The sequence below is a fragment of the Aulonocara sp. 'chitande type north' Nkhata Bay genome, linkage group LG23 (assembly GCF_057382095.1).
Source record: "Aulonocara sp. 'chitande type north' Nkhata Bay isolate Kocher_YH1m ecotype deep benthic linkage group LG23, A_spYH_male_GT1.1, whole genome shotgun sequence".
Classification (NCBI taxonomy): Eukaryota; Metazoa; Chordata; class Actinopteri; order Cichliformes; family Cichlidae; genus Aulonocara; species Aulonocara sp. 'chitande type north' Nkhata Bay.
This window is the reverse complement of record NC_141365.1, coordinates 33,675,705-33,697,153: the sequence shown is the minus strand read 5'-3', so window position 1 is coordinate 33,697,153 and position 21,449 is coordinate 33,675,705. Positions and strand designations below refer to the sequence as shown.

Below are 21,449 nucleotides of genomic sequence, written 5' to 3'. Positions count from 1 at the left end.
ATAATCGTTTGATGTTTTGTTCCTTTGTGCTTTTGTGTTTTGGTATTTCATGCCTAGGAATAGATCTGTTAGTTCTTTTTTGTGCTCCCTCTCTGTTTCCCTATGTCTGTCTGGTTCTCTGTGGTTGTCTGGTTTCCCTGTTTCTCCTCTTCAGCTTAGGATGTTCAGGATCTCTGCTGAGGTGGCACTGGTCCCAACTAGAGGTGCTACAATTGAATTGATAATCATGATTGGATGTTATCAGTAGGTGCACGCATAACCATGAGTTCCACCTGCATCCCTTTCTTTGACAGATATACAGGATAAGGATCCACTCTGGGATTGCCCAGCAACAGCAGCCATGGAAAAGCATCACTGAGGGGATTTCATTACGGCACTTGAAGCACTTTCCCCCTGTGGTTTACTAATAGTGAAACACCTGGGTTTAGTCTTCTTGGAATGCTTGCTGTTGGAACACATGCTCATTTTATGATGCCCAGAAGCTGCACCAAAGTCATGTGAGAACAGCACAACAAAGGTATCCTTCGAGTAACAATATGCCCAGAAACAGTGCAAGACTTTTGCATGCACAGATTAGATCTAATCTTTTCTTGGAAATCCTCTGTAATTAAACAGGCCTATATCTATATCTACACAATGGGCCATTTACAGTGGGGCAAAAAAGTATTTAGTCAGCCACCAATTGTGCAAGTTCCCCCACTTAAAATGATGACAGAGGTCGGTAATTTGCACCAGAGGTACACTTCAACTGTGAGAGACAGAATGTGAAAAAAAAATCCATGAATTCACATGGTAGGATTTGTAAAGAATTTATTCGTAAATCAGGGTGGAAAATAAGTATTTGGTCAATAACAAAAATACAACTCAATACTTTGTAACATAACCTTTGTTGGCAATAACAGAGGTCAAACGTTTACTATAGGTCTTTACCAGGTTTGCACACACAGTAGCTGGTATTTTGGCTCATTCCTCCATGCAGATCTTCTCGAGAGCAGTGATGTTTTGGGGCTGTCGCCGAGCAACACGGACTTTCAACTCCCGCCACAGATTTTCTATGGGGTTGAGGTCTGGAGACTGGCTAGGCCACTCCAGGACTTTCAAATGCTTCTTACGGAGCCACTCCTTTGTTGCCCGGGCGGTGTGTTTTGGATCATTGTCATGTTGGAAGACCCAGCCTCGTTTCATCTTCAAAGTTCTCACTGATGGAAGGAGGTTTTGGCTCAAAATCTCACGATACATGGCCCCATTCATTCTGTCCTTAACACGGATCAGTCGTCCTGTCCCCTTGGCAGAAAAACAGCCCCATAGCATGATGTTTCCACCCCCATGCTTCACAGTAGGTATGGTGTTCTTGGGATGCAACTCAGTATTCTTCTTCCTCCAAACACGACGAGTTGAGTTTATACCAAAAAGTTCTACTTTGGTTTCATCTGACCACATGACATTCTCCCAATCCTCTGCTGTATCATCCATGTGCTCTCTGGCAAACTTCAGACGGGCCTGGACATGCACTGGCTTCAGCAGCGGAACACGTCTGGCACTGCGGGATTTGATTCCCTGCCGTTGTAGTGTGTTACTGATGGTGACCTTTGTTACTTTGGTCCCAGCTCTCTGCAGGTCATTCACCAGGTCCCCCCGTGTGGTTCTGGGATCTTTGCTCACCGTTCTCATGATCATTTTGACCCCACGGGATGAGATCTTGCATGGAGCCCCAGATCGTGGGAGATTATCAGTGGTCTTGTATGTCTTCCATTTTCTGATGATTGCTCCCGAAGTTGATTTTTTCACACCAAGCTGCTTGCCTGTTGTAGATTCAGTCTTCCCAGTCTGGTGCAGGTCTACAATACTTTTCCTGGTGTCCTTCGAAAGCTCTTTAGTCTTGGCCATGGCGGAGTTTGGAGTCTGACTGTTTGAGGCTGTGGACAGGTGTCTTTTATACAGATGATGGGTTCAAACAGGTGCCATTCATACAGGTAACGAGTGGGGGACAGAAAAGCGTCTTACAGAAGACGTTACAGGTCTGTGAGAGCCAGAGATTTTCCATGTTTGAGGTGACCAAATACTTATTTTCCACCCTAATTTACGAATAAATTCTTTACAAATCCTACCATGTGAATTCATGGATTTTTTTTTCACATTCTGTCTCTCACAGTTGAAGTGTACCTCTGGTGCAAATTACTGACCTCTGTCATCATTTTAAGTGGGGGAACTTGCACAATCGGTGGCTGACTAAATACTTTTTTGCCCCACTGTATATGGATACACCGTAATAACATGGGAATGGTTGGTGATATTAAAGTCCTGTTTGTGGCACATTAGTATATGTGAGGGGGCAAACTCCTCAAGATGGCTGGTGACCATGGTGGCCATTTAGAAGTCGGCCATCTTGGATACAACTTTTGTTTTTTCAATAGGAAGAGGGCCATGTGACACATCATACTTATTGGTAATGTCACAAGAAAAACAATAGTGTGCTTGGTTTCAACGTAACTTTATTTTTTCATGAGTTATTTACAAGTTTCTGACCACTTATAAAATGTGTTCAATGTGCTGCCCATTGTGTTAGATTGTCAATGCAACCCTCTTCTCCCACTCTTCACACACTGATAGCAACACCGTAGGAGAAATGCCAGCACAGGCATCCAGTATCCGTAGTTTCAGGTGCTGCAAATCTCGTATCTTCACCCCATAGACAATTGCCTTCAGATGACCCCAAAGATAAAAGTCTAAGGGGGTCAGATCTGGAGACCTTTGGGGCCATTCAACTGGCCCACAATGACCAATCCACTTTCCAGGAAACTGTTCATCTAGGAATGCTCGGACCTGGCACCCATAATGTGGTGGTGCACCATCTTGCTGGAAAAACTCAGGGAACGTGCCAGCTTCAGTGCATAAAGAGGGAAACACATCATCATGTAGCAATTTCAAATATCCAGTGGCCTTGAGGTTTCCATTGATGAAGAATGGACCCACTATCGTTGTACCCCATATACCACACCAAACCATCACTTTTGTTGTTCCAACAGTCTTGGAGGGATCCATCCAATGTGGGTTAGTGTCAGACCAATAGCGGTGGTTTTGTTTGTTAACTTCACCATTCACATAAAAGTTTGCCTCATCACTGAACAAAATCTTCAGCGTGAACTGAGGGTCCTGTTCCAATTTTTGTTTTGCCCATCCTACCAATTTTGTGCGCCGATCTGGGTCATCCTCACTGAGATGCTGCAGTAGCTGGAGTTTGTAAGGGTGCCATTTGTGAGTAGCTAATGTCCGCCGAAGGGATGTTCGACTAATGCCACTCTCCAGTGACATGCGGCGAGTGCTACGCTGTGGACTCTTGCTGAATGAAGCTAGGACAGCCACTGATGTTTCTTCATTAGTGACAGTTTTCTTGTGTCCACATTTTGGCAAATCCAACACTGAACCAGCTTCACGAAACTTAGCAAGCAGTTTGCTAACTGTAGCATGGGAGATGGGTGGTCTCCCATGCTACAGTGCTGCAATGACCCGGTTACTGCGTTCACCAGATATCAACACAATTTCGATCCGCTCCTCACGTGTTAACCTCTTCGACATGTCAATGGCTGTGAACAAAGAGAAACTTGTAAATAACTCATGAAAGAATAAAGTTACGTTGGAACCAAGCACACCATTGTTTTTCTTGTGACATTACCAATAAGTTTGATGTGTCACATGGCCCTCTTCCTATTGAAAAAACAAAAGTTGTATCCAAGATGGCCGACTTCTAAATGGCCACCATGGTCACCAGCCACATTGAGGAGTTTGCCCCCTCACATATACTAATGTGCCACAAACAGGACTTTAATATCACCAACCATTCCCATGTTATTACGGTGTATCCATATAAATGGCCCACCCTGTATCTATATCTATATCTATATCTATTAGGGGTGCAACCATACACGCATAGCTGGACTGGCCATCGGGCATTTGCCTGGTGGGCCGATAGTGATTTTTTGTTTTTATGGGCCGATGATTTTTTATTTTTTTCTGGTAACGGTATAAACAATGAAAGGTGGTGGATTGGTCAGATGCTGGCCAGTGTGTAAAAATAACTCAGTTGTTTGGTGGTGGCTATCGCGGAGCTTCCACAGATTCAGTAACATTAGCAAGTGGTGGAGGACAGCAGGTGGATGAGAGAAAGGGGAGGCAGGAGAAGGAGAGACCCTAGGCGGCCGCCGGTCCGAGTGTCAGGTGAACTGAACTTCAGGTAAGAAGTTATGACCTGCAGTCTATCTGGGTCAGATATAAACCAACTTTAGGTGTAGTTTATTTTCGTTGTGCTGACTTTTTACAGTCAGTTACAATAACTCGTACTGCGTACTAGCATGACGGAGTTTCTATACAGCTGGGTAGGTGCTATGATGTTACTGATAGTGAACTTTATTTTATTCATAAGGTTAGTTAGTAGAGTTGCCAACCGTCCCGTAAAAAGACGGAATCGTCCCCGCATTCAGAGAAAATATTACGCCTTTCGTATTGAGCTGAAAAGGAGCACAGTTTATCCCGTACTTCAGCTAGAATGGAAAAAGACACAGAGCTGGATTTATTCTGTGTTTACGCTGTCAGATGCCTCTTCTTCACTCATTCTTTCCCCTCCCTCTCCTGTTTCTACTTCAATGAACATGATCATGAAACTGATCAATGATCAGCTGATCAGCTTTTCTCTCTTGTTTATGTATCACCCACTTTGCGCCAGAAAGAGGAAACCAGTGGATGTCGTGTTAAACAACAGCTGCATGTTTAAGCTTGATCAGCTGTTGTTAGAATTTATTTAATATTAAGTATCAGCTGATGTTTGCTGGAGCCACAGCTGTAAAAGCTGCTGGTCATAATATCGGTTTGGATATGTGGTGAGAGGGAAACATGAAGATGAAACCAGGAGATGTCCTTACTGAATCATCAGAGCTGAACAGATGATGGACAAACAGGTTCACCTTTTAGGTGACATGAATGAGTTAAAGGGAAGTTATGAACTGTTTTTGAGAGACAAATAACACCAGAATCCTTTTTTACGCTGACAGCTGGTAACTGTGCAGGGGCGGATCTAGCAAAGTTTTGCCAGGGTGCCAGGTAGGGCATTAACAAGGAAAAGGGGGCACAAAGAAATATGTTCTTATTCTCATTTAAAATGTCTCGCTTTTATTAAATAATTATCTGAAGATTACAACCAAAGTTTTTATCTGACGTAAAATGTATAGAAAACATACATATACCAACAAGACAGTGTACATCACTTTCACAACAGCGTCTGTTTTCATTCAAAGGCTTTATGGCTTTTCCTATAATACCTGGGGGGCCGGTCTCTAGTCAAAATGCCCGGGCCAATTTTTTGTCCCAGTCCAGCCACTGAGCTCTCAACACAGACAGCATCATCAGAAGAAAAGTTGATCAAATAAATTAAAAATTTTGTATTGTTGTTTTGTATTGTTCGATACATATGCGTACCGAACCGAAAGCACTGTATTGAACGGTTCGATACGAGTATCGTTGCACCCCTAATATCTATCTATCTATCTATCTATCTATCTATCTATCTATCTATCTATCTATCTATCTATCTATCTATCTATCTATCTATCTATCTATCTATCTACCTAATTTTTTTGTCATTTCCTAAAAAAATACAAGATTAGGAATATAATTAATATCGCCTGGTGTTGTACATAGAATTGATGGTTTAACATGTTATATCCATGCATGCAAATTTTTAACATTCATTATACTCAGACTCACTCTTTTGATACCCTTTGCCCTTCATCACACTTCTCAGTTCAGTGCTGTGGACACAGAGGATTCCACTTAGACTCTGTAGTTTCTCGACTATATGTTATTGTATCCTACATGAATCAAGAGGATCTTGATTACATTGTGGCAGGGGTGTGATCTGCATCTCTGCACTTCTTCTGCAGAAGAGGGGTGTAGGTTTGGGGCCAGTACTAGGGAGCCCGGGAGGGCAGCTGGGACTGGTTTTCTAATCATGCTCTCCCTGCTTTAGTAGCCCGCTGAGAATGGATGAGGGAAAGAACTGAGCTGGAGGCATGGCAATTGAAAAGTCAGAAAGGACAAGAGTGTAAATTGTTGTTGGACTAAAGGAACACTTACACTGACCACAATGGTGAATGTGTGTGCATCAGGTACTTGTTACAGTGGTGTCGAAACCCGGACAGCCCCAGCCCAGTTGCTGATTGAGCTAGGGATGCACCAAGAACACGTAGTGGTGCATTGTGCACAGTTAAAAAAGCTGCAGCATCAGACCAAGCACCAGACACAGGTGCTAGAGTAGCTGTTTGCTTGCTCTGGAACCTCTTTGGCACTGCCGCTACTCTCCTCGGCACTGACGGTGATGCTGTATCAGATCGGAGTGGATGATCCCAGGCATTCCTGGAAATACCCCAGGCCACGGTGGAGGCTGAAATTAAATATAGACATTGACTCAAGGCCAGTTTACCCTGCCCGGGATAGGGTTACCGGGGCCCCGCCCTGGAGCCAGGCCCGGGGAGGGTGCCCGAGTGCGAGCGTCTGGTGGCCGGGCCTTAGTCCATGGGGCCCGGCCGGGCACAGCCCGAAGAGGAGACATGGGCCCATCCTCCCGCAGGCCCACCACCCGCAGGAGGTGCCATAGGGGTCGGGTGCATTGTGTGCCGGGTGGCGGCCAGGAGCGGAGGCCCTGGCGTAGGGCTGCTCAATTAATCGAATTTTAATCACGATTACGATCTGGGCTTTCAACGATCATTAAAAATGACTGAGCCGATTATTGGCCCCTCCCTCATTTATCCGCGACACCTTAAAGGCCGGTCCGTGAAAATATTGTCGGGCATAAACCGTGGCGCAAAAAAGGGTGGAGACCGCTGATTAAGAGGACCCGAGGGAAGCTCGGAAAGCTAAGCAGAAGTTATTTGGAGAGGAGAGTGACTGCCGTTGGTTGAAAAGAGAGGTAAAAATACTTCAGTGGTGTTGCACACTATTTTATATTATTTTTTAAAGTCATTATTCAATACGTTGTCATCGTTAACCCTTTAAAGCCGGTCAGAGCAGCATGCTCCGTTTTGTGTAACAATTTTTAAATCCCTGTAGAACCTGAACCGTGTAAGCTAGCGCAATAATTTGTTTTGCATATGAAACCGGAGGAGTTGTACTTACATCTTATGCCATCAGCTTGTCCTCGGTCACGGTTTCCTTCCACATAAAGCTTTGCAAAAATTGCATAAAAAGCGCTTGCAGGAACAAAAACATAATATTCCAGAAACACGCTTTGCCGATCCGATCAGCTGTTCGTAACACTTCCCACGGTGAAACAGACGTCAGCAGTGTTGCCAACTCCTCAGTAAGGAAAATCGCTATTGGTTGTCCTAAAAGTCGCTAGAAGTCGCTAAATGACGTCATCGCCAAATTTGCATAATTGGTCATGCTAATCTAATTGTAACCTATGTTGTTGGAGAGAGAAATAACATCGTGGAAGAGACATAAAGTGAGTAAAAAACGTCCTAAATGCATTTAGAATTTATTTAGAACTACAAATTAAATTTCTTTTAGCAATTATTGTTTTTTAATGTCACAATTCCAACCCTGCTCCTTTACCTGGGCTTGGACCGGCAAAAGTGACCCAAAATAGGCACTCTGGTGGAGTTACTTTGTGTGTGTGTTTATAAGTAGTTTTAAACCTTGTGATCCACAAAACAGCATAAGAGTAAAAGAGTAAAAGAAGAACTGACTGCGTTACAGCACCCGCTGCTTGTTGAGAGTAAAAGCAATAAGGGCTTTCACGTCTTTTTTTTAGCGGGTCTGAAAACTTGCTAAATATAGCGACAAAGTTGGCAACACTGGAAGTCACGAACTATCGCATGTCCGCCATTTCCTGCCCGAAACCGGAAGTGACGTCATTTTCTCGGAAATGTAGTTTTTTACTTGTAGGCCTTAAATGCCTATACTGGTGTTTTTATAAGTCATGTTTGACTCTATACTTTTCTGAATAGTTTCTGTGATGCTTAGAACTCGAATTGCACTGTTGGAAATAGTTTATTTTGATGCACATGCTGTTTTCTTTGCAAATTTGCATCATAGGATTGTTTTTTCGTTTTTCCTGCAGTATATAGAAATTGGTGTATCTCCAAAATAAAACTATGAAGACACTCAAAATAAATTTCCTGTGGTGAGAAACTATTTTTTGCAACTTTTTTGTATTTCAAGTTTTGAGGGATAAACCTCTTAAATTTCTCCAAGTAGAAATATATGTAAAAAAAACAAAAACGATTTTCAATTTTTTTGTAGTTTATTGTACTTTTTTGCAATTAATGTAATTACTATGGACTTAATGCATACATATTATTACAATATGGGCTATAACAGTTGTATTGATGTATAGCAACTTGAAATGCTCCCACAAATGGCACTACAACATGTAAAAAAAATATATATATATAAGCTCTGGCGGACTTGGTTCTATAGTAGGTCGTAAGGGTTAAATAAATATCGTCAAATAATCGAGATCTCAATTTCAGTGAAAATAATCGTGATTATCATTTTTGCCATAATCGAGCAGCCCTACCCTGGCGGACTGACCCCCGGCTGCCAAGACTGGCAATAGGGACATGGAATGTCACCTCTCTGGTGGGGAAGGAGCCTGAGTTAGTGCGTGAGGTTGAGAGGTACCGGCTAGATATAGTCGGGCTCACCTCTACACATGGCTTGGGCTCTGGAACCAGTCTCCTGGAGAGGGGCTGGACTCTGTCTCAGTCTGGAGTTGCCCCTGGTGAGAGGCGGCGGGCTGGGGTGGGTATCCTAATATTCCCTCGGCTTGCTGCCGGTACGTTGGGGTTTTTCCCGGTGGACGAGAGGGTTTGTTCCCTGCGCCTTAGGGTCGGGGAACGGGTCCTGACTGTCATCTGCGCTTATGCGCCGAGTGGCAGTTCAGAGTACCCAGCCTTCTTAGAGTCCCTGGGGGGGGGGGGGGGGTGCTGGAGGGTGCTCCACCTGGAGACTCTGTTGTCCTGCTGGGAGACTTCAATGCTCACGTGGGTAACGACAGCGAGACCTGGAGGGGCGTGATTGGGAGGAACGGCCTCCCTGATCTGAACCCGAGCGGTGCTTTGTTATTGGACTTCTGTGCTAACCACAGTTTGGCCATAACGAACACCCTGTTCGAACATAAGAGTGTCCATAAGTGCACGTGGCACCAGGACGCTCTAGGCCGTAGGTCGATGATCGATTTTGTAATCGTATCACCAGACCTGCGACCATATGTTCTGGACACTCGGGTGAAGAGAGGGGCTGAGCTGTCAACTGATCACCACCTGGTGGTGAGTTGGATCAGGTGGCGGGGGAGGACGCTGGACAGACCTGGTGCACCTAAACGCATAGTGAGGGTGTGCTGGGAACGTCTAGCAGAGGCCCCAGTCCGCGAGATCTTCAACGCACACCTCCGGCAGAGCTTCAACAGCATTCTGAGGGAGACTGGGGACATTGAGTCCGAATGGACCATGTTCAGCGTCTCCATTGCCGAAGCTGCTGCATTGAGCTGCGGCCGCAAGGTGGTTGGTGCCTGCCGTGGTGGTAATCCCCGAACCAAATGGTGGACACCAGAGGTGAAGGGAGCCACCAGGCTGAAGAAGGAGTCCTATCGGGCTTGGTTAGCCTGTGGGACTCCGGAGGCAGCCGACAGGTATCGACAGGCCAAGCGGAATGCGGCTCGGGCAGTGGCTGAAGCAAAAACTCGGGTGTGGGAGGAGTTCGGAGAGGCCATGGAAAAAGACTTTCGGACTGCCTCGAAGAGATTCTGGCAAACCGTCAGACGTCTCAGGAGGGGAAAGCGGTGCTCTACCTGCACTGTGTATAGTGCTGGTGGAGCGCTGCTGACGTCGACTGAGAAAATTGTCAGGCGGTGGAAGGAATACTTCGAGGACCTCCTTAATCCCACTGACACACCTTCCGAGGAGGAAGCAGAGTCTGGGGATGAGGGGAATGACCCGCCAATTTCCTGGAGCGAGGTCACTGAGGCAGTTAAACAACTCCTTGGTGGCAGAGCCCCTGGTGTTGATGAGGTCCGCCCCGAGTTCCTGAAGGCTCTGGACGTTGTAGGGCTGTCCTGGTTGACACGCCTCTGCAATGTTGCGTGGAGATCAGGGGCAGTACCTGTGGACTGGCAGACCGTGGTGGTGGTCCCCATCTTTAAGAAGGGGGACCGGAGGGTGTGTTTCAACTACAGGGGGATCACACTCCTCAGCCTCCCTGGGAAAGTCTATGCCAGGGTGCTGGAAAGGAGAGTTCGTCCGTTAGTCGAACCTCGGATACAGGAGGAACAATGCGGTTTTCGTCCTGGTCGCGGAACACTGGACCAGCTCTTTATCCTCTCCAGGATACTTGAGGGTGCATGGGAGTTTGCCCAACCAGTCTACATGTGTTTTGTGGACTTGGAGAAGGCATTCGACCGTGTCCCTCGGGGTGTCCTGTGGGAGGTGTTGCGGGAATATGGGGTGTCTGGCCCATTGCTACGGGCCTTTTGATCCCTATACAACCGTTGCAAGAGCTTGGTTCGCATTGCCGGCAATAAGTCGGACTCGTTCCCGGTGGGTGATGGGCTCCGCCAGGGCTGCCCTTTGTCTCCGGTTCTGTTCATAATTTTTATGGACAGGATTTCTAGGCGCAGCCAAGTGGCGGAGGGCTTTCGCTTTGGTGGCCTCAGAATCTCATCTCTGATTTTTGCAGATGATGTGGTTCTGTTGGCTTCATCGGGTGAGGGCCTCCAGCTCGCACTGGAACGGTTCGCAGCCGAGTGTGAAGCAGCGGGAATGAGGATCAGCACCTCCAAATCTGAGGCCATGGTTCTCAGCCAGAAAAGGGTGGAGTGCCCACTCCGGGTCGGGGATGAGTTCCTGCCCCAAGTGGAGGAGTTCAAGTATCTCGGGATCTTGTTCGCGAGTGATGGGAGAAGGGAGCCGGAGATCGATAGACGGATTGGGGCTGCAGCTGCAGTAATGCGGACGCTGCACCGGTCCGTCGTGGTGAAGAGGGAGCTGAGTGTAAAAGCGAAGCTCTCAATTTACCGGTCGATCTACGTCCCTACCCTCACCTATGGCCACGAGCTGTGGGTAGTGACCGAAAGAACGAGATCGCGGATACAAGCGGCAGAAATGAGCTTCCTCCGAAGGGTGGCTGGCCTCTCCCTTAGAGATAGGGTGAGAAGTTCGGCCATCCGGGAAGGGCTCAGAGTAGAGCAGCTGCTGCTCCACATCGAAAGGAGCCAGCTGAGGTGGTTCGGGCATCTGACAATGATGCCCCCTGGGCGCCTCCTGGGTGAGGTGTTCCAGGCATGTCCCACCGGGAGGAGGCCCCGGGGCAGACCCAGGACACGCTGGAGAGATTATATCTCTCAGCTGGCCTGGGAACGCCTTGGTATCCCCCCAGATAAGCTGGAGGAGGTGGCTGGGGAGAGGGAGGTCTGGGCCTCTTTGCTTAGGCTGCTTACGCCCCCACATCCAGGACTTCCTCGTCTCCACTGTAGGCATCCGCCCGGAGCAGCTGCTCCAGTATGAAAAGTCGGAGGATGTTCAGCCCGGTCCGCTGACGGATTCGCGGCCTGGCTTGTCTCCTTCCCCTTCCCGGAGAAAACGCCGTCGGCGTTCCCGAGCAGCGGAGCAGTTTTCATCCCTGGGTGAGAGTGACTGTGCGTCACACACTCAGCCCAAGTTTTCTGGACCCGAACTTCATGACTTATGCACTACTGTGAGTGGCTCTGTTTTCCCCACCTTTGTGTTACCTGACTCGGATAATTCGGCCGCTTTTTGTTTGGACTCCAGAGACACTATACAGCGAGGCACCTCAGTGTCAGATCATTCACCGGTTGCTCTCGCTAGTAACCTTTGTGTTTTTGAGCCCTCTGATTCGGGAAATGCTCACAGTATTTTCTTTGATTTAGCTGATATGAATGTGTCACCTGTAGAGATAGTTGAACCTAAGACTGTTATTTCACACCAGACTCATCTACATACTGCTACCAGCATCGTAGCCCCGCAGGACTGTTTTACTCAGCCCTTAGACTCTAAGGTTTCCCAGTCTGAGCTCAGCCACACACCGTTAGCATCATTAGCTATAGATGTAACGGCGCATGCTGAGAAACACATACCCTCTGAAACTATGTATTCACTGCCTGCTAAGGTTAAAAGCCGCAGGGTTTCATCTGCTATACAGAGACTGGCAAAAGATTTTAGTTTGAGCACTGCAGAGCTGTTTGCACAGGTTAACTTTTCTGTTCCCCGGTCATGTCAGTTTAACTCTATGCGCCGTGCTTTTCGGCCAGGCTTCATGGACTCTGTGTGCACTACGTCTCGGACTACATCCTGTACGACTGTGTGTAGTGTTGTTTCACATCCAGCTTATCCAGACACTGCTTGTGTGAGTTCTCCTGTACCTGTGGCTGCTCCTAAACTCACTCTTTCTAAGACTGCTAATTATGACATGGACAACTTAAGTACAGCAGAGTTGCTAGAACCAGCCCACCATAAGTCTCTGTTTACTGAAACTGTGTTTGGCTCCACTAACTTGGTTCACCCAGTGACTGTTACTGTTCCTGTGCTTCGCTCTCCGCCTCCAGTTCCTGTAACCAGGGCAGCGCGGGCCTGGCTTTCCCTTGCTCCCGTATCAGTTCCTCGGGAGAGGGTGGCTGAGGTCCAGCTGGTCCCTGCTTCTGTCCCCAGCCTGGCAGAGGCGCCGTTCATCCCGGCACCCGTACCTGCCCCTCGGGTGGGGTTGATGGACGCCCAGCCTATGCCTGCGCCAGTTCCGGTTCCCTGGGTGAGGTCTACTGTGACCCTGCCGACTCCTGCACCCGTCTCAGTCCCTCGGGTGGGAGCAGCAGAGGTCCAGCTAGCTCCTGCACCTACACCGGCCCCCAGGGTAAAGGCAGCCAGAGCCCAGCTCGTCCCTGCACCCGTATCTGTTTCTCGGGTGGGGATGACTGGTGTTCGGCCAGGCCCAGCACCCGTTCCTGTTCCTCGGAGGAGAGCAGCCAAGAGTCAGTCACCTGTTCAGTCACCAGTTCAACTACCTGCTGTCCCACCATCACTACAACCACAACTACAACTTGCACTTCAATCGATAGCACAGTCATCACCTCAGTTCATTGCTCAGCAACCCGTTCAGACACTGCCCACCTCAGCTGGAAGCTTTGGTGAGCTTTCTCCGCCAGCTGGGGACTGTGTGGTGCTGACACACTTTGGACAGACTGTTTGCCCTGCACAGCCCCAGCCGTTGCATCCTAAGCCGACTGCGTGCCCTGTGCCGCTACAGTTAGCGTCCGCTGAGCCAGAGGTCCCCGCACGTGCTGGCTCTGCATCCGCTTCCGCTGGGGGTTCAGGAGAACCTCTCCAGCCGTTCCTCGTTTCCGCTGGGGGTTCAGGAGAACCTCTCCAGCCTTTCCTTGTCTCCGCTGGTGGCTCTGGTCAGCCCGGCCAGCACCTCCTCGTCTCCGCTGGAGGGTCCGAGGGGCCCGTTCAGCCACCAGCTGCTCCACCAGCAGCCTCATCCACGCCAGCTGCGGCCGCCGTGTCTCCGCCCACGCAGTCTCCTGGTCCAGCTTCATCAGAGTCTGCATCCTCGCCCTCGCCTGGTCCGGCTCCGGCTTCATCCTCGCCTGGTCCGGCTCCGGCATCACCCTCGCCGGGCCGGCGCCTACTTCAGCTTCGCCTGGTCCAGTGCCTGGTCCAGCACCTGCTTCAGCTTCGCCTGGTCCAGCGCCTGCTTCAGCTTCGCCTGGTTCAGCGTCCGCTTCAGCTTCGCCTGGTCCAGCGTCCGCCTCAGCCTCGCCTGGTCCAGCGTCCGCCTCAGCCTCGCCTGGCTCACCTCCACTAGCTTCGTTTGGTCCAGCATCTGCTTCAGCCTCGTCTTCGCCTGGTCCAGCTCCAGCATCTGCTTCAGCGTCGCCTGGTCCGGCCCCCGCATCTGCTTCAGCGTCGCCTGGGCCGGCCCCCGCTTCGCCTGGTCCGGCCCCCGCTTCACCTGGTCTGGTCCCCGCATCGCCTCCGGCTCCGTCGCCTATGGCTGCCACGCCACCGTCTGGTCCCGCCTCGTCTGGTTCGTCTGGTCCGTCTGGTCCTGCCTCGTCTGGTCCTGCCTCGACTGGTCCTGTGCCCACCGAGCCTCGGCCAGTACGCCTGACACTGGAGAGCTGCCGCTGCCTTCCGCGCGGCCAGCCCCCTGAACTGCTCTGTCATCTCCTTCGCCGCTGCCGCTGCCCGCTGCCTTCCGCGCGGCCGGCCCCCTGAACTGCTCCGTCGTCTCCTTCGCCGCCACCGCCATCTTCCACGCGGCCGGCCTCCGGACCCGCTCTACAGCCGCCGCAGTCTTTCACGCGGCCGGCCTCCGGACCCGCTCTGCTGCCACTGCCACTTTACACGTGGCCGGCCCCCGGAACAGCCGAACTGAACTGTTGCGCTGTCACCTCCCGGGTTGACCTTCTGACCTCTTTGGACATTTGCTTCCCTGTTTTGCCCTGTTTTGTGTATTTGTGGACTCAGTTTTGTTCTCGTGCTCCTTGTCTTTTGTTTGGTTTTGCGATTGGGTCCTCCTCCTGCCTGCCACACAGCGATCCATGACAATGCCATTCTCTTCTATACTTTGACTTTCCATTCTATAATATGACTTGTATGACATTCCATTTCATACATTAACATTCCATTCTACGGCATTCCATTTATACTATGACACTCCATTTTATACTATGGCATTCCATTATTTAGAATGACATTCCATTGCCTATTATACACTTCTATTCTAAAATATGACATTCCACCTTTTCCATTTTGTGTGTACTGAAAAGAAAAATACCAAACAAGGCAAGGTGAATAGTTTTTAAAATGAAATATAAAGATAAAATCAAAAGTAGGCAAAACTGGCAATCATGCCATGCACCCCAGAGGGTTGAACTGCAGGAATGTCTTAAAGATGTAAAGACCCGGATTACCTCTAATTTTCTGCGTCTAAATAAATCTTTATTTCTTACTATGCCATACCATTCCATTCGACACTATGGCATTCCATTTAATATGTGTGGGTGTGTCCTGCATCTCTATTGCCTTAGGTGCCATGCTTTTTGTACAGCTGACTCTACTCAGCTATTAATTAATACCTCTTTGTTTCGAGTTGTAACGCCTGAGAACATGTGAGGGAACTGTGGAGAAGTGAGTGTGTGTACAGATGTTTTGGACATATGAGTCTCCTGTTACTGCCTGTAAGTCATTTAACTTAGTAATTTAAATGTGGAAACAACTCCCCATACATTCCATGTGACAAACCTCAGTGTGCTCATGTTTACTAAAGGTGTATGTGTATGTGTATCTGTCTATCTTTTACGGTTGTGTATGTGACTGTGCTTTATATTGGTGTGTGTGTGTGTGTATTTGGTATGGCTGTGTATGTGACTGTTCTGTATGTTTATGTGGTAAATTGCAACACTAAACGCAGAGCATACATGATGCTGTGTGAAGAAGGAGATGAGATAAGATGTGAAAGGTGAAAATGGGATTACCATTCCATTTTATACTAATGCATTCTATTTGATACTGTACCAGTTCATACTATCCTATGACATTCCATTCTACATTATATCATTCCATATTATGGCATTCCATTTTATAGTATGACATTCCACACTATGTTATACCATTCCATTCTACTATGACATTTCATTCTTTATAATTACATTTCAGTTTATACTATACAATTCCATTGTAAACTGTTACATTCCATTTGATACAATACAATTCAATTTTATATATGTATATAGGTATTGACACCCACAGTGCCCTAGGCAGTTTTTCTGCAAAGTTTAAAATAGCTTAAAAAAGGTATTGGGAAACTCATTGAGAAAAAGATTGCAAACATATAAATATACATACAAATTATACAATCACCATAGTTTTGATGTTCACAGCCCGATACAAAAATGACTCAATGAATGATTATTATAATTATAAAAAATAAAGAAATTATTGTTTATTTTCCTATCAACATAATTTCACTTCATGTCATCCTCTGTTTGACCATAGCCTTTGTTTAAGCCATTGTTACTTTGTAAATCAAAGTTACATAGTTTAAGACTAATATGTTACCAGCAAAACATTGAGAGTTTTATTGACAATTAAATATAAGGGAACATTTAAGTTGTGACAAACATACTCTGCTGTACTTTTCATACATCCATATTTCATTTCACACTACAGACACTGCAGAGCGAGACCAAGGAAGCATTTCGCTTCAGTTTGAACTATTCTGTTCTGTCCTTAAACCATCATACCACTGACAAATGTAACTGATATCAATAAATGTAATAGGTGTATCATTGCTGGGCAGGAAAAAAAATACAGAGCGACAACCACCACAGTTTAATCAGACAGCACTAGGACTCAGTGCCTATTTGTACTGCTATTCTGTTGTCATCATCAGTGACATTCACACATATAAAAGAGTCATAATTTGATTAGCTGTCCTGATTAAATAACAAATATTTATCCTAAAAATTACACTAGGTTATCAAAACTTTGACCAGAACTTTGAAATACTTGTTAGCATTTCTTAATATTTCCTAAACTTCTTCAGCATAGGTTTTATTCTGCTGTTATAACACTTGAGCCCACAGCAGCCTGTCATTGTCACATGGCAATGAGGTAGAAAGAGTGTGCATGTGCATGAGAGAGAGAGAGACCCAGGGTTACTATTATGAATATCAACCCTACAGTCTAATATTTCTTTCAGAGGAGGAACTGTGTTTGTTTTTTCTGCCACTTGATGGTGCTCTAATGCTGCTAAACAGGGATGTCAATCACAGCCTAGGGGGCTATAACCAACTTTTCAATGTATCTAATTCTGCCCACTGGGTTGTTTTGAAAATTGTAACTTCCGAAAAAACAGGGCGTACATTGAAGACTTTTAACTGTATTTTAATCAATTTTACACTCATTTCAATGACAAAGATATCAACCATGTCCAATCATATTACTATAAAGTAAGTCACTAAAAATAACCTATTGCATGACATGTTTGCATTACATTAAGTAATAGAATTCTTAAAAGTAACAGTTTTTAAACTGTTTTCTGCTTATTTGCAGCATTTCAACAGATTTTTTCCCCCCTGCCAGTACTTTCTCTGTAATTTTATGACTTTATTTCTTAAACTCTAAGTCCAAAGAGCTGTACCAATGGGTTTCTTTGATGTTCTACACCCTTATTTGTTCATGTTGTTGAAAAACCGAGGCATACTGTTGAAACCACACATCATCATCCCTTCTATCTGTGTTCCTCATCTTGCCTTTTCAGATCCTTCCAATTAAAGACTTCCTTCTCCTGGAGATCCTCATGCAACCTCTCTTCATACCGTGTGGAGTGATGACTTGTGTGTCAGTCCCAGCCCCCATACCCTATAAAACTACAGAATGTGGATCGGAGAATGGTGTGTCTTTGAGTGATGCTTGGTCAGAGGCTGAGCAGGAGAAGCAGAAACTAAATTCTGCAGAACTGCCAGCACTGGTGCACCTGTCCTAGACCGACACTCCCACTTTTTGAGAGACAGAACTTGTACTTGTCCCAATCCAGACCTTTAAGTCAGAGGGAAAATGGGCAACATGGCTACAGAAATCACTGCTTTTTTCCTGACCATCTCTGGATGGATCTTGGTGTCATCTACTCTGCCGACAGACTACTGGAAGGTATCTTCTGTGGATGGTACGGTCATTACCACAGCTACCTTCTGGTCCAACTTGTGGAAAACATGTGTGACAGATTCCACTGGTGTGTCAAACTGCAAGGACTTTCCTTCAATGCTGGCTTTGGATGGTGAGTTCATAATATAATGTTGTGTTGCAGTCACAAGGGACGACATTTCTTACATCAGTAAACAGACACAGTTAAATAAATAACCACAAATCTGTGAGCACACATCTGACAGATGTACTTCTTAGATAAATGACCTCATTTGTGAAAAAAGAATGTATTTGAAACTTGATATTTCATTTTCTACCTCAGCCTTGAGGCCACAAATGGCCACTACATTTAAAGCTACTAGCTACTACTTATTAAGCCCTCCTTATATGTCCAATCAAAACAATCTGAGAAAGCCATACAGTCACAGAGAGGTCACTTGATACTTGATATTAGTTTTTCAAAGTTAAGAAAGCAATACTTCTGGCCATCTTAGTGTCCTTTAGACTGCTGTTTTCATTCCTAGGGGTTGGAGAGATCTTTTACCATCTATACATTTAAAAAGCCCAAAGTAACTAAAACACTTTACAACTTAAATTCTACAATTCTTAAATTTCTACAAGAACAAGATGTTAACACAACACTAAATGATAACATTTCAAGTGCAGTCAACTTGTAAGTGAGAAGTCGATATTTACACATCAATCAAACATCATGATTGCATTTTTCTCTACCTGATGAAACATTAAGCTAGCAATAATTAGTTTTACTTACATTTTATTTTTGATCATCTTTTAGTTTTTGCCACAATCTGAGACACTTTTCACATACGAGTCATTTGCAACACTCATGCAACATTTATGCCCATTATTAGCATTATTATTTCTGCATGTGCTCCAACCTTGATACAAGTCTTAAGTATAGACGTAACCTTTAAACTAACTCCCTCACAGTCCACTCTGCAAAAAGTAAGCAAATGAACCAAGCTGGAAAGCATTTCAAAAGCCCTTCCTTTTTATCTATTAAAATCAGGACAAACTGTCTTCAAATAGAGGACATTCAAGACTCTTATTAATAGTGGACAACTTGCAAACCATGTGTAACCCTGGAAGAGATCTTTTTTAAAAAGGCAAAACAGATGTAATTAAGATTTTTTTTACATTGTATAAGATGACAAAAGAAAAGATTACACAGGCATTCATAATTTTGGTTCTCGCATTGCAAAGTTATGACATCACATTAATGTGATTGGTCAGTTGCAGTGTTAATCGTAGACCAACTTTATTATGAAAATCAGTGCAGAAATCCAATTTATTCCAAGTGATTTATTTGCAACTTTATCTCAAATTTCCCTCACACAAGAATACATCAAACTGTTCAATATGAACAAAACAATTCTTTTTTTTTTCACATTTGTAAGTCTGTTTATTGTTACGATTCATGGGCAACAAAAAAGTAGGGAAACAACTAATGTATAGCTCTCTTCTCTGTTTCATTTTTTAAGCGTACATCCAGGTGTGTCGGGGTTTGATGATCGCTGCTGTGAGTCTGGGTTTCTTTGGTGCCATTCTTGCCTTGGTAGGAATGAAGTGCACAAAAATAGGAGGCTCAAAGACCACTAAAGCTCGGTTGACTGTCCTGTCAGGCTTCCACTTTATTCTTAGTGGTAAAAACCATCCCATTCTATGTATGTCTGGATTTAATGGAGAATAATGTGTGGATTGAATTCTTCTTGAGCTAAGAACATTACCTTAGTTCCTTTTAATTTGATGTAGTAATCTGCTTATTTCTTTCCACAGGCCTCTGCTGCATGACGGCATGCTCCATATATGCTCGCAGGATCACAGCTGACTTCTTTGACCCCCTATTTGTTGCCCAGAAGTAAAAGGATTCCTTTCACATGGATCAAAGACATAATCAGATGAAAGGAAGTCCAGTCAGAAATATCTTGGTTTTTTCATTTTCTTTTCTTTTTTCCCTGCAGGTTTGAGCTGGGAGCCGCTCTCTTCATTGGCTGGGCTGGATCTGTGTTGTGCATCTTAGGAGGACTTATCTTCTGCCTCAGCCTGTCTGAAGGCTTCAGTATCAGGCAAGTGGCTTGGTTTTGCAGATATACAGAATGCGAACAATGTGATTCCACATGAACAGCAAGGTCATAGTGGATCTGATGTGGATGCACTCTAAACTGCATGATTGATTTACTAACTCAATTGGGCAATTTAAGTAATTACTTTAACTGCAATAGACAGGCAAATCCAGTCAAAAACATCCAGTAATCTCTCAGCAACTTGCTGCATAATTGCTGAACCTACAAAGTAAATTGTATGATTGTACGTTATGTTGATTAGCTACTCCAGCTGAATGTTTCCTTTGTTACAGTTGCATAAGAAGGACCTTTTAGAAGTTAAAGTCACCTTGACTGAGGGGAGCTATTGAGAAGTGTTGCATGAGATGGGCAAAGAAAAACAGATTTTTTTTCTTTCGTTCCTTTTTCTTTTAAACATCCTAGTTCTTTTTCCCCACTTTTTGATAACAATCAGGCTGATTAGAGTGTTCTCACTGTATGAATACGGTGAATAGCAGCAATGGCACCTAGTATTGATTGGCAGTCAGTTTGTAATCGTAGTGATTATAAACCAAAAAAATGTGCTACTGGTACTACATGAAAGTTTGTCTATGCATGTTTTAATCAGACAACCTAGAGGCTTCTAAGAATGGCAAGCTTGGTTTCAAAGATCGGTTTAAAATTTTCCAAATTTCCATTAAATTCATGGTTCCCAGTGGAGGAATCCTAATGACTTCTCTGATCAAACAATATTTAAAATAATTTATTCCATAATGGAGCTGAATTTGTAGCTTTGAGAAAAAATATCTTAACCAGTTTGATGAAATCCTATAGATTAAGTCCCTTTGGTTATCTTTGAACTCTTTTGAAATGCATGAAAAACTCAATATGGTTGTAGAACTTCTTAAATATAACAAGAAAGTTGAAAGGTGTAAGAAAAAAAATGTTTTGCTTGAAACAGAGCTTTGTAGCCTTTACTATGTAAATTTCCTGTTTTGACTTTTGCAGAGCTGAATACTCCTACAGTGGAGCTGCATCTTTTCCGACAACATGCAACAAGACCAGTAAGCCAGCCCAGAGGCCAAACAAGGAAACACAGGAGCCATTGAGGCAGTTTGGAAGAAATGCATATGTGTGAAACTGGACTCTTGTTACACGAGTTGATTTGAGAATTTAACAACATTTCATCATTTAAAACCAAGGACAGCATCCTCCAAAATGAACTAATCTGCATCTGTGGGAAGATAAAAAGTGAGCTAATCTGGGATATGGTTTACATATTTGATTTAGTGTTCAGATTTAAATATGGCTGCCTCATTTCATAAACTCGATTATGAAACATAAGCATTGAGAGTAGGACATTTAATTTGACATAACATGACATTCAAAGTCTTTAATCACCTTTAACAAACTGGCTTTTTCACCATCTTATGGATTGTTAAAACATGTCAAAAATTAATAGTGAAACCTTTTGTTTTCTTACATTTTCTTAAATGTTTTATAACTAACCATTGGCATACTATGACTGATCCATAAATTAAGTAAATGAATTAACTGCTCCAGCTCACAACGATACAAATGTCTTCTTGTTAAAAATGAGCATTTTGGTACTTTTTCCTAAAAGCCTGCATAACTTATAGTAGTTTTATCTTTGTATAATTTACCATCCCTACAA

General features: G+C 45.0%; 1 protein-coding gene across 1 annotated transcript; it reads left to right on the top strand.

The window, feature by feature from the left end:
• The first annotated feature begins 382 nt into the window (after positions 1 to 382).
• On the top strand, positions 383 to 21,026 carry cldn10a (claudin 10a). The gene is made up of 6 exons (XM_086282618.1): positions 383 to 517; positions 17,329 to 17,844; positions 19,214 to 19,375; positions 19,509 to 19,590; positions 19,694 to 19,798; positions 20,783 to 21,026. Exons 2-6 carry the CDS (start codon positions 17,625 to 17,627, stop codon positions 20,910 to 20,912), a joined length of 699 nt encoding a protein of 232 aa, XP_086138744.1. The 5' UTR covers positions 383 to 517; positions 17,329 to 17,624; the 3' UTR covers positions 20,913 to 21,026.
• Positions 21,027 to 21,449: the final 423 nt, after the last annotated feature.

Coding starts and splice junctions, on each gene's coding strand:
- cldn10a (XM_086282618.1), top strand. CDS start 17,625: ATGGGCAACATGGCTACAGAAATCACTGCTTTTTTCCTGACCATCTCT. Junction 19,591..19,693: donor CCCCTATTTGTTGCCCAGAA/GTAAAAGGATTC, acceptor TTTTCCCTGCAG/GTTTGAGCTGGGAGCCGCTC. Junction 19,799..20,782: donor TCTGAAGGCTTCAGTATCAG/GCAAGTGGCTTG, acceptor TGACTTTTGCAG/AGCTGAATACTCCTACAGTG.